The sequence below is a fragment of the Leucoraja erinacea genome, chromosome 10, assembly GCF_028641065.1.
Source record: "Leucoraja erinacea ecotype New England chromosome 10, Leri_hhj_1, whole genome shotgun sequence".
Lineage (NCBI taxonomy): Eukaryota > Metazoa > Chordata > Chondrichthyes > Rajiformes > Rajidae > Leucoraja > Leucoraja erinaceus.
Window position 1 is genome coordinate 48,122,939 of NC_073386.1, and position 13,322 is coordinate 48,136,260.

Below are 13,322 nucleotides of genomic sequence, written 5' to 3' on the forward strand. Positions count from 1 at the left end.
GTCAGATTAACCATCTTGCAAGTTTCCACACACACACTTAAGGGCCTGTCCCACTTTCACGACCTAACTCACGACCTCTGCCGAGTTTGCCCTTGACTCATACTCGCAGCATGGTCGTCACAGGGTCGTAGGAGGTCGTAGGAGGTTGTAGAAAGTATGCCAGGCCCTTTACTTCAGCAAATAGCAACCAAGGCAGTGCCGACAGTGATGGGGGAAATTGATGAGGGTTTACTACATTTAAAAGGAAAATTTAAAAAAACATTTAAAACATTTAAAAACACACAAACTGTTGCCCCGCAACGCTGATTACACTGCAAGAGGCATAACTAAAGTTGGTTCGGGTTTACTGAAATGGCGGAAGTTACGCTCCGTTGCGTACTACACGTCAGTCCATTGGATTTCGCAGGAGTGGACCATCTTGCTCCGCTCTATGATCTTTGCTTTACACTGCCTCGAAAAAGCAGCCAACTTAATCAAAGACTTGTCCCACCCCAGTCATTCCTTCTTCTCACTGCTCTCCTCTGGCAAAAGATGCAGAAGCTTGAAAATGAGCACCACCAGTTTTAGTAACACCTTCTTCCCCTCCATTATCAGACTTCTGATTGGTCCTTCCACGAGCTAAGGTATCATTCGATTCACCATTATTCCATTGAGGACATTGGACTTTGTCTAAGGAACTGATGCGCTACAATGTCGAGAATTATATTCTGCACCTTTCCCTTTCCTCTATCTATTGTACTTGAGTTTAAACTGATTATATCTATGTATAATAATCTTATTATGTATATCTGATCTGTTTTGATAGCATGCAGAACAAAGCTTTTCGGTGTAGACAGACACAAAATGCTGGAGTAACTCAGCCGGACAGGCTGCATCTCTGACGAAAAGGAATTGGTGATGTTTCGGGTCGAGGCCCTTCTTCTGTACTGTACCTCGACCTCGGTATATGTGACAACAATAACTTAAACCTCAACCTCAATACCAGTAATCGCTATCTGCAGTATCCCAACCACTTAAATGCAATTAATTGAATTTAAAGAGATTGAATTGGGTGGTGGCATGGCATTTCTTAATTGTGCCTTTGCACTAATATCATGTTTTTTTTTTTGCAGGCTTCTTTTTTCTAGAAATGATGTGTGCATTTAATGTGTATGTATTACATGTTTTTATGAGTTTGTCTGAGTCTACATGCCTGTGATGCTGCTGCAAGCAAGATTTTCCATTGTACCTGTACCTCATTGTACTTGTGCATTTGACAATAACATTGGCTCGAACTGTGGTCTGTTCTGCTCTTTTTTTATTCAGATCAAAAAATCATGACTTTATTTCAAAACTTTGGGAAGGGACCATTTCCTTTTCAATATGCCCTAAATTTTGCTTTAACAAAATTCATTAGCCTAGTGATGCTTTATCACAGAGTGAATGTAGTGACAGACTATCAGCTGTGGGGGTGGCTTTGGAGCATGTTTACATCTCCTGGGTGGAGTCAGTATGGTAAGGAGTGCAAGTACATTGTCACCCATTCCAGGATTTTGCAGCTGAGAAGAATGATTACAGGGCAACACGAGGTATGCATATGCATACGTAAATATAGGTAAAGCTAATTAGTTATGAGATTTATTGCAGAATAAGTATATATCATGTTATTATCAATAAAATTGACATAAAGATAATGTCAATAAGATTAACATGTTATTACCTTCCATCACAGTGAGGAATGTGGGAATCCGCTGTGGTGGATGTTTATGTTAACTTTTATGTAGTTGTGTGTCTTGTTGCTTTTTTAGTATGGCTGTATGGTAATTCGCATATCACTGTACCTTAATTGGTACACGTGACAATAAAAGACCTTTGAAATCTTTCATGTCGGGATTAATGTTTGAAAAGCTCATACAGCAATCGGTATAAGTTGACAGAAGACAGAAGTGAGTGAGTATTGTTGAAAGTATCGATGATTAGATCCATGGAACTGTCAAAAGTAATAACTGTATTCCTTAGTATACAGCAGAACATCATGCAGCTGATCCAACATCTCAAACTGCCTGCTAGTAGTTTGCTCTTTACATTCCCCATGGATCCACTGGTGTCAACTCCCTTTATAAAGTTCAATATCTCCCATTTCCTTTTCCCCTTACAAGTCTGAAATGTCATTCATTCCTTCTCTCCAGAGATGCTGCCTGTCCCGCTGAGTTACTCCAGCATTTTGTACTATCTTCGGTTTTAACCAGCATCTGCAGTTCCTTCCTACACATGCAGCTGCTGGAATTTAGACTACAAACAGAACACCAGAAGAACTCAGCAGTTTACGCAGTATTTGTGAAGGCTGACAGTCGAGACCCTCTGGCATTCTAGTTTTGTAAACCTAGACATCTTTGCTCACTTAAGACGACATGTAAGATCCCACAACATTATTTCAAAGAGCAGCAAGTGAATTATCCCAGATGTCATGGCCAAGGTTTGTTTGTCCAATTACATTTCTAAAATAAGATTATCTGATCATCATCACATTGCCATTGGTAGAAGATATAAAGCGCTTTAGAACATCCTGGAAAAAAGTCATGGAAGATGCAAGATAAATTTTCCTGAAGGCAGTGCCTCAGCTCCAAGCTAACTGTTAGACATTCACAAAGTTGTCACCTCGCCTACATCTGCTACATCAGTGATAACCAACTTCTGCTTCAACTGACATCTTGGCACTGTAAATATACTAATGGTGCTGTCACCACAAAATCTTGCTAATTCTCTGAAACGATAAGTGAATCAACATCAACGTTCTCTCCCAGGCCAAATTTAAATCTGTCATAATTCGATACCTGGTAGAGTTTCCTCTCTAGCACTCAATGAGCATCTCAGCAGAGATATGAAGGGCGGCTTGGCGGCGCAGCAGGAGAGCTGCTACCACAGCGCCAGAGACTCCGGCCGATCCTGCCTACGTGTGCTGTCTGTATGGAGTTTGCACGTTCCCCCTGTGACTGCGCGGGTTTTTTTCCAGGTGCTCCGGTTTCCTTCCAAAGACTTACAGGTTTGTAGGTTAATTGCCTTCTGTAAATTGTCCCTAGTGCGCAGGATAGAATTAGTGGATGGGTGATTGCTGGTTGGCACAAACTCGGTGGGTCGAAGGACCTGTTTCCACACTATATCGCTACAGTAAAGTAACGTAAAGTAAAGTAGGGTAAACTGAACTAAATCAGGGACCTTACCCCGTGTCCATGATATATAACTCATTGGTTGGGTTGAGTGTTTTATGCATTATTGATGACAAACATAACAGAATTTTCAGTTATCAGAAAATATTATGACAATACATACCTGTTTGTTCCCATTAGAAACATGTCATTATGAGTCCAGACTATGTGTGGATGTGGGTAGCCAGTGGCAGTGCAGCCGATTTGCACCTCCCTCCCTTCTGTGAAGGTCTGGTTCGTGGGATACACGGTGACTTGTGGAGGTTCTGTTTGAAAACACAATATTACCAGTTACTTAGAATAAAATTATTTTGATTGAAAAGCAAATCATGCAGGAGAAGAAGGTTCAGATAAGGACAATCAGTTCAAAGAAACCCGTTCAACCGCCGTAAACCCGAGTACAGCTTGTTGCCTTAAACATGTGGCTTTCTTTGACTGAATACACATTCTCAGGATTATGTGATTCCCAACCAGTATTCAATTGCATGTTTTATAGCTACAAGTTCAACCACTCTATGACACTGCAAATTGGGACATTACCAAAAATGAAAGGACACTCTAAAATCTAAATAACCATCTCCACTGTATTATTGTCAAGAAGAAGGAGTCTGGTTTAGCATTGAAGAACATTTCCCTCCACTCGCCTTGTTACATAGCATTACTTTAGAGCGTCACATTATAGTCATGTGGTCCAAGGGAACACACAATGCGCCTCTGTTGAAACAACAATTATAATTCAGACATGACACAAGTAGGAAAATGTTTTTGTCCAGCAAATATTGTGAATTCCCACACTGAATCATAATTTACCACAAAATATCCCAGGGCCCACAATAATAGCAATGGCTGAGTCCCCCCCCCCCCCCCCAGTTTAAATCCTTCTCCACCCACAGAACACCTTTGTACATCTTCAAAATTGTCAACTTTCATGATACTGTTTCGCATGCAAAAGGAAACATATTCTCCATTATGTTAATTTCAGTACAAGGTTAGAAGTTTAACTGTTTTCAAAGATTGGAAGTTTATATTAACCACTTGATTCAAAGTATTTATGTAGATTTATCTTCATGGATAAATAAGTGGCATTCTTTTTCTAATAATATTTTAAAGAGGGGCTCACCATCATGCAGCCTTAAGAGGTAATTAACATCTCAGCTAAATGCCAAGGCTGTTCAGGATAGCATTTAAATAAAGCGTGGCAGCCATTTTGCAAAGTATAGATACTATCAGCTTTATAGTTATAGTCAAGAGAGCAGAAAAAGGTTGAAAATGTGGTTCCACTTTACTGTTAGGAGACGCTTTGTTGCATTCTCATGGAAGAGAAGATAGAGGCGGAATAATTTTGCACGTAGCTTTGTTGCATAATGGCTCCCAAACCCTGGGGGATAGTATTAATTATAATACCCAGAGACTGTGGGTAACAACCAAAATCAAATTTATCATCTTCAGTGTAATATCTTGATATTTTCATAGTAAACACTTAAATTGACCAGACATTTCCGATATCAAATTATGATTTTCAGTGACATGACATGATCTATATAATCACTGATATTTTTTGTTTGCACTTTACGACAAACTTAAAATTGCAGAAACTTCAAAAGAATACATTAACATGGAAACAGCCATTGTGGATCTTTATAGTTGTGAATTATTTTGCTTACATTATCAGCATGCACCTAGAATATAAGTTTTGTTTTAAAATTAGCCTTCAATTATAACTGATTCGAATGCTGAGGGTATTATTACACGATCTATCAAAAATCTTGGTGAGGTCAGATGATTAACCAGGTGTTCAATTTAGAGGTTCAGAAAGAAACCTAGAATCTTCATTTATAATGATGTGGATTATGCAATCTTTTTAATATAATCTTTACCCATTTTGTCAATGTATGATTAATACTACAAATAGCCATGCAATTAGCAACTAAATTGAAGAACATCATTCTTTTATAAATAAACCAATCAACAATTTTAACTTCCATGACAATTTTAATAAGGAAACTGAAAATTAATATCACCGTTCAACAGATGTAAATAACCATATAACCATATAACCATATAACAATTACAGCACGGAAACAGGCCATCTCGGCCCTACAAGTCCATGCCGAACAAATATTTTTCCCCTTAGTCCCACCTGCCTGCATAACCCTCCATTCCCTTCTCATCCATATGCCTATCCAATTTATTTTTAAATGATACCAATGAACCTGCCTCCACCACTTCCACTGGGAGCTCATTCCACACCGCCACCACTCTCTGCGTAAAGAAGTTCCCCCTCATATTACCCCTAAACTTCTGTCCCTTAATTCTGAAGTCATGTCCTCTTGTTTGAATCTTCCCTATTCTCAAAGGGAAAAGCTTGTCCACATCAACTCTGTCTATCCCTCTCATCATTTTAAAGACCTCTATCAGGTCCCCCCCTTAACCTTCTGCGCTCCAGAGAATAAAGACCTAATTTATTCAACCTATCTCTGTAACTTAGTTGTTGAAACCCAGGCAACATTCTAGTAAATCTCCTCTGTACTCTCTCTATTTTGTTGACATCCTTCCTATAATTTGGCGACCAAAATTGTACCCCATACTCCAGATTTGGTCTCACCAATGCCTTGTACAATTTTAACATTACATCCCAGCTTCTATACTCAATGCTCTGATTTATAAAGGCTAGCATACCAAAAGCTTTCTTTACCACCCTATCTATATGAGATTCCACCTTCAAGGAACTATGCACGGTTATACCCAGATCCCTCTGTTCAACTGTATTCTTCAATTCCCTCCCCAATAATTGGTAAACGGAGTTGAAACATTCAGGTGATCTTCGTTGAGCCTGAATGTGTAGGAAGGAGCTGCAGATGCTGGTTTAAACCGAAGATAGACACAAAAAGCTGGAGTAACTCAGCGGTCTGACAGCATCTCTGGAGAAAAGGAATAGGTGACTTTTTGGGTCAAGACCCGAAAATGTACCTATTCCTTTTCTCCAGAGATGCTCTCCGACCACTAAGTTACTCCAGCTTTTGTGTCTATTGTCAGTTGAGCCTGAACTGGGACTGATCGTGATTAAGCATTTCATCTCAACTTCAGGGAATGTCAGTCGTAGAGGCCATTCATTTGAAATGTCTATGAACATTGTCATGGGACTTCGAGGAGAGGAAAACATTACAACTAAAAGGCTGTGAACATGTAAAAGAAATTCAGGCATCCCTAAAAATTGCTTTGATGACTCATCTTTAAACTGCTGTCAAGAGTTTCACAGTGTTGTGATTAATGTTTGAAAAGCTCATACAGCAATCGCTGCAAGTTGACTCCAGACAGAAGTGGGTGAGTATTGTTGGAAGTATCAATGATTAGATCCATGGAACTGTCAAAAGTAACAATCATCCTTAGTATTACAGCAGAACATCATGCTGGTGTTCCAGTCGGTGCGTGTGGCTGACCCAACATCTCAAAGTTGCTGCTCGGAATTTGCTCTTTACATTCCCCATGGATCCACTGGTGTCAACTACCTTTATAAAGTTGTTCCAATCCTCATTTGGTGAGATCCTTGACAATGGTAGAGCAAACGCATTCATGCGGGAAGGTGAGAACACACCCTGGCCACAAAACAGCTGAGGAATCTCGGCACCCAGATCCACTTCTTCCCTTGACTTAGCCAACTGTGACCTTTTATGCATTTGGATGTTTCTCAGTCTCATTCAGAAAACGTCAAAAACTAACAAATATCAAACCATTAATTAGAATAATACAAACAAAAAGCTTGGTCTGACTAAATTAAAAAGAGTATCATAGAAACATAGAAAATAGGTGTAGGAGTAGGCCATTCGGCCCTTCGAGCCTGCACCGCCATTCAATATGGTCATGGCTGATCATCCAACTCAGTATCCCGTACCTGCCCTCTCTCCATACCCCCTGATCCCTTTAGCCACAAGGGCCACATGTAACTCCCTCTTAAATATAGTCAATGAACTGGCCTCAACCACCTTCTGTGGCAGGGAGTTCCAGAGATTCACCACTCTCTGTGTGAAAAATGTTTTTCTCATCTCGGTCCGAAAGGATTTCCCCCTTATCCTTAAACTGTGACCCCTTGTCCTGGACTTCCCCAACATCGGGAACAATCTTCCTGCATCTAGCCTGTCCAACCCCTTAAGAATTTTGTAAGTTTCTATAAGATCCCCCCTCAATCTTCTAAATTCTAGCGAGTACAAGCCAAGTCTATCCAGTCTTTCTTCATATGACAGTCCTGACATCCCAGGAATCAGTCTGGTGAACCTTCTCTGTACTCCCTCTATGGCAACAATGTCTTTCCTCAGATTTGGAGACCAAAACGGTACGTAATACTCCAGGTGTATTTAACTCTCCTTTATCCCAGCAGGCATTTCCATCCTGTCAAATGAAAGGAGGAATGTACCTGCTACAATCTGGAACTCAACCACTGGACTCCATGAGGAATCTTCTGCTGGAACTTAGTTTAGGAAAGACCAGTGATGAGTGCCCAACATGTTTGCTGCTTCCACATTCATAAGTGGGAATTCTGAACTTGCTGATAAATGCACATGGAAATTCTGGCAGTTCTGTTTGGAACAGCCCACTACTTCCCTCTACAATCTGGACCAATGTGCTGCCAACTGAGGAATCTGTCACCAGAGAGAGAGGACATGCAGCGATAACAGCGAAGTAAGTATATAACATATGTCTCAGCAGGGTGCTAAGCAGTTTGCTGTGGAAAACGGAGTGCTCACATGCATTCATTAGTGAACACAGCAGGACATTTACACAGAAGATAGACACAAAAAGCTGGAGTAACTCAGCGGGTCATGTAGTGTCTCTGGAGTGAAGGAATGGGTGACCTTTTGGGTTAAGACACTTCTTCAGATATTTACACATCTGTGTGACAATATATTCGAGCTGGCTTGACATTGATCTAGTACAAATCTGAAGCAGTTATCCAGAAGTTGCAACACCATTTCTCTGTGCACGGTTCCCCTGCACGCGTTTCATCCGACAACGGCAGTCAGCTCACCAGCCAGCTTTTCAAAAAACTTTGCACAACGATGGGACTTTCGACGTATCACCAGCAGCCCTGAGTTTCCACAGTCCAACGGACTCGCTGAACTAATGGAGCGTTCTTACCTTGCTAAATCTGATGTCTACTTGGACCTGCTCAATTTAAGGAACATTGCCACGGATCCCATACTGGGTTCCCCAGCCCAACGACTGATGTCTCGTCAAACCCGTGCTGCCCTGCCTGTACCCCAGCAGCTGCTGCAGCCACAAGTCCGTTCTCCGCCCGCAGTCCAGAAACAACTACAATTCAAATGCGATGCACAAAAATGTTTTTTCGACAAGTCCAGTAAGCCACTTAAACCTCTCTCCAGTGGACAGGTTGTTCGCCTCCAGACCAACAAGGGCTATGGCCGTCTGGGTCACATCCACAGCCCTGCCATAGCACCGCGCTCCTACGTGGTTAGCGCAGACGGGGCCATTTACAGACACAACCGTCAACATCTCCTCCCTGTGAAGGAACCACGTCCTGCGACTCTGCATCCAGATGTCTCATGTTTTGTGTACCCTCCCACTACCGGGCCGGCTGCTCCACTACCAGAGACTATGTCCCCGCGGCCTTTACACAGCATTCAGCGCCCAGCTTGCCTGCTTCACCACCTTTACCCAGAGGATCTCCGATGCCGTCCCCTATCCCCTCCCCAGTCACTTCACCGGTGAAAGGAGGAGATGCGGATGCGTACCACACGCGTGCCGGATGGGTCAGAAGACCACCCGTTATATACGGCGATTTTGTGTAACCATTTATACTTCCCCGTATATGTTATTAACGTTTCGGCTGCTGTATTATTTAGCCACCATTTTGTCACGTATCTATGCTTTATTTTGTTTCTACAAGGAAAGATGTAGATTGGTTATTTCCTACTAACCAATTGTAGTGCTTGTTAGTACTTGCTCCGCATGATATGTGATTTATATTACCAAGATCTTGCTTACGTAATTCGGTCTGAGTAGCTGCTACTTACTGTAATGTCCTGCAGATCAATGCTGTAAGTGGACTTTAATAAACATGCGTTGTATCTTGACCTGTGTACGACTTGACTCATTACACTTTTCACCAGTAATGTGCAATAAATGATTCATTAGCTGCATTCATCCACTGGATTTTCTGTTCAACCCACCTTGTTTAAATTTGAAATCTCCTGGGACCAGCGAGCTGCCAGGACTTGCTCCTTCCCTTCCTGCATTGAGCCGGAATAACAAGGCTCCTGATCAGCAGGGGTCTGAGCAGTATACTATCTTCCCACCAATAACGGTAAACGATAAGATCACATGGTAGGAGTAGAATTAGGCTATTTGGCTCATAAAGTCTACTGCGCCATTCAATCATGGCTGATTCTTGTATTGTATTCAAATTTTATTGTCGTTGCCTCACTTTGAGACAACGAAATGAATTTCCCGTACAGCAGTATCGTTAAAAAAAAAAAAAAAAAAAAAAAAAAATCACAAGAAAAATAATAAAAATAAATAAAAAATAAATAATGAAACATATTAAAAAAAATAAAATTGAAATTGAATTAAAAATTTAACAAAAGCACAAACACAAAAAGTCCACAACACAACATAACATAAATGGCACCCAGGTGAGGACGGCACCATAGTCCAGCCAGCCTCCCCTCCGTGTCCATCCGTAGTCGGGGCCTTCCGAGCACCTGCAGTCGCCGCCCCGGGTGGCCCGATGTTCAGGCCCTCACGCCGGGCTGGTGGAACGCCGACGCCGAACCCCGACGGTGAGCAGCCTCCTCCTCAGCGGCCCGGACCTTCTGATCAGCCGCCTCCCGCTGCCGGAGTCTGCAGCTCCTGAGTCCGCTGGCCGAGCTGGGCAGAGTCGCAGGACCCCGCGTTGTAATCAGCGCCGCCCGCGTTGGGAGCTCCGCAAACCGCAGCTCCAGGATGTCGGTGCAGCAAGTCCAGCACTCCGGGCTCCAGACGGCGACCCCCGGTAAGGCATCGCCAGCCCCGCGATGTTCCAGCGCTGTCCCGCCGCTGCTGGAGCTCCGGTCGATCCCGGCAGGAAAGGCCGCGCCAATCCAGGTAGGTAGGCCGCTGTGGGGGGGGGGGGGGGACGCGACTCGAATAATAGTCGCGTCCTCACCAGGAAGCGGCTGAAGGACGGTATCCCCCGCACCGTGCCCTCTTCCCCCACATAAAAACACAAAAAAACACAAAAAAATACACTTTTAACATAACAAAATAAACAAAAAAACAAAAAGATACCGGGCTGTAGGTGGAGGCTGCTGGCATCAGCGCCACCGGAAGTACAAGAGAGTACTAGATACGGAAGTACTAGATCTATCTCTCCCTACTAACCCCATTCTCCTGCCTTCTCCCCATAACTTCTGACACCCGTATTAATCAAGAATCCATCAATCTCTGCCTTAAATATATCCACTGACTGCCTCTGCAGCCTTCTGCGGCTAGGAATTCCACAGATTCACCACCCTCTGATTAAATAAATTCTGCCTCATCTCCTTCCTAAAAGAAGTCCTTTAATTCTGAGGTTATAACCTCTAGTCCTCGACTCTTCCATTAAGAGGAAACATCCTCTCCATTTCCACTCTGTCCAAGCCTTTCACTATTCTGCCCCAAAAATGATCTATCTGACAGCCAGGCATACAAGCAGGCATAAATGATGAATGTCAAACATGGAAATAATATTCCAATGCTATTAAATTCAAACATTGAGCATTCAAATTACAGTTTTAAAACTAAACTTTAAGACACTGGAAAACAAGTAAGATTATTAGTCAGAATTATCCGGACACCTCACCTACCCATGTTCTCCAGAGATGCTGCCTGACCTGTTGAATTACTCCAGCTCTGTGTCCTTTTGAAGATAATTTAATACATTTAAATCGATCTGAAATAACTCAATTAAATCAAACAATATAAATAACATGTTACATATCTTTCTTCCTCCCCGCATCTATAGAAATTAATTGCGTCACTGAACCTGACCCAGGTCTAACTTGGCACTGGTTCACATTAGATTTTCCAGGAAAAGTGCTGGGAATTTGCAGGATGTTGGCACTTCATCAATAGATTCCCTGTGGAGTCCAGCAGTCAGAATGATAGTGTTGAGTAACTCTGGATGTAAAGGATGTTTGTGTTGCTTCCTCTTCTGATGCTGTATAATTGGCCTGGGAATTTTCATGTCCTCTAAATTTTTCCACCCGTGGTCTCATTGCTCCTCAAGAACTTGCCTCCTCAGCATTCTTTCTTCTCCCAGTTCGCCATTCACTGTTTCAAATTTACTGATTCCATGATACACATTTGGCAAAGTAAAGTATTTTGAGACCAGACTACCAGCTAATTGATCTAGGAATGTCCAATCCAAACAAGTACATATTGCCAGGAGCAAGAACAAATATGCATTTTGGGGAAAAAGATGTCTAGAATTTAAAGACTTGGAATTCAAACATTGAAACATTGCGTGATTTGCTCGCATTATATAATTTTGTTAATTTAAGTCATTTCTGATATTAGTGCATGGGGAGATACGTTAAAAAAAAAGAATTCCATTCAGACAGCTATTATGCAATGAATTTAGCACAGGAGGGGGTAATTTAGACTTTGGGTGATAATGTACAATGCTAATTTATTGGAAATCATTCTCAAACTTCAGCTACGGACTACGAAGACTGAGAAACAAGTGGGACATTCCACAAGACAAATGCACAAAGATTGTGCAAATAGTTTAAGAGCTTTACAATTACCTGTATCCTCTCATAATGAAGCAATTCAACAAAATGCAGAAAAGATAAGTATCCAGTAAAAAAAAGATAGAAGGATTTGGAGTATGTAGATTGCAGACACGATCACAAAGAAGAGTTTATAAGAAGGTGTTTTTAAATAGAGAAGGGGGTTCTACAAAGAGTCCAATAATTGTAAACTTTCATGGTGCAAAGGTGGATTGAGGACAAGTTTATAGACAAGAGAAATACCCAAGTTTTAAATTTACATGTAGCCAATGGCGATTGACATGGATGTAGTGTTGCATGAAATAAGTGTCCACAGAAGAGGTGGCCACTGAATACACAGAAAATAGAACTGCACAGCACAGGAACAGGTTCTTCCACACAAAACTCCAGCAAGTATGACATCCTTCACCACAAGGAATCAAGGGATATGGGGAACAAGCAGGAACGGGGTACTGATTTTAGATGATCAGCCATGACCATATTGAATGGCTGTGCTGGCTCGAAGGACCGAATGGCCTACTCCTGCACTTATTTTTCTATGTTTCTATGTTTTTAACTCCCCGCCTTCTATGAGTAAGCCCGTTCTGAATCAGTACGATCAAGTCACCATGCATCCAGTGCATCTTAATCTTCTGGATCAGCCTACCATGAGGAACTTTAACAAATACTGTATGGTTCTAAAATCCAGGTAGATAGCATCCACTGCCCTATCCTCATTGAACACCTTCATCACATCCTCAAAAAACTAGATGAAGTTAGTAATTCATGACCTGCTGTGTACAGACATGCTGACTGTCCATAATTAGCTTGTTCCTTCCAAACGCGGGTAAATCCTATCCTGAAGAATCCTCTCCAATAACTTTCATACCACTGACATGAGGTCACCGGCCTATAATTCCCTGGATTATCTCTACTTCCCTTCTTAATCAAAGAAACAACACTGCCCACTCTCTCTGGACCTCCAGGACCTCCAGGACCTTGCCTGCAGCTCAAGAAATTGCAAATATCTTTATCAAGGCCCCTGAAATCTCTTCTCTTGCCTTTCTCAATAACCCGAGTAAAATCCGACTAGGCCCTAGGGATTTATCCACTTTTAATGATCTTCAAGAACCCCAGCATACCTCCTTCTTTGTCTCAAGCTGACCTTGCACCTTAGTATTGATCTGACACTGATCTCACTGTCCTCTGCAACCTAGTCCTTTGTGAATACAGATGTAAAATACTCATATAGTACGGCACCTGCATCCTCTGACTCAATGTACAAATTCCCACCTTACGTGGCCCTACCTTCTCCCTAATTGCGCATTTGTTTATAATGTGGGAAAACCTTGGGTTTTCTTTAATCCAACTCACCAGAACCTCTTTTTCATGG

At 42.0% G+C, this 13,322-nt stretch overlaps 1 protein-coding gene across 1 annotated transcript in view; it reads right to left on the bottom strand.

Annotated features, from left to right (window-relative positions):
• The window catches only part of hmcn1 (hemicentin 1), a 376,776-nt gene that overhangs the window by 240,634 nt on the left and 122,820 nt on the right, over positions 1–13,322 (bottom strand). Inside the window, 1 exon segment of the mRNA XM_055642165.1 lies at positions 3,310–3,451. Coding sequence (XP_055498140.1) covers positions 3,310–3,451 — 142 coding nt within the window.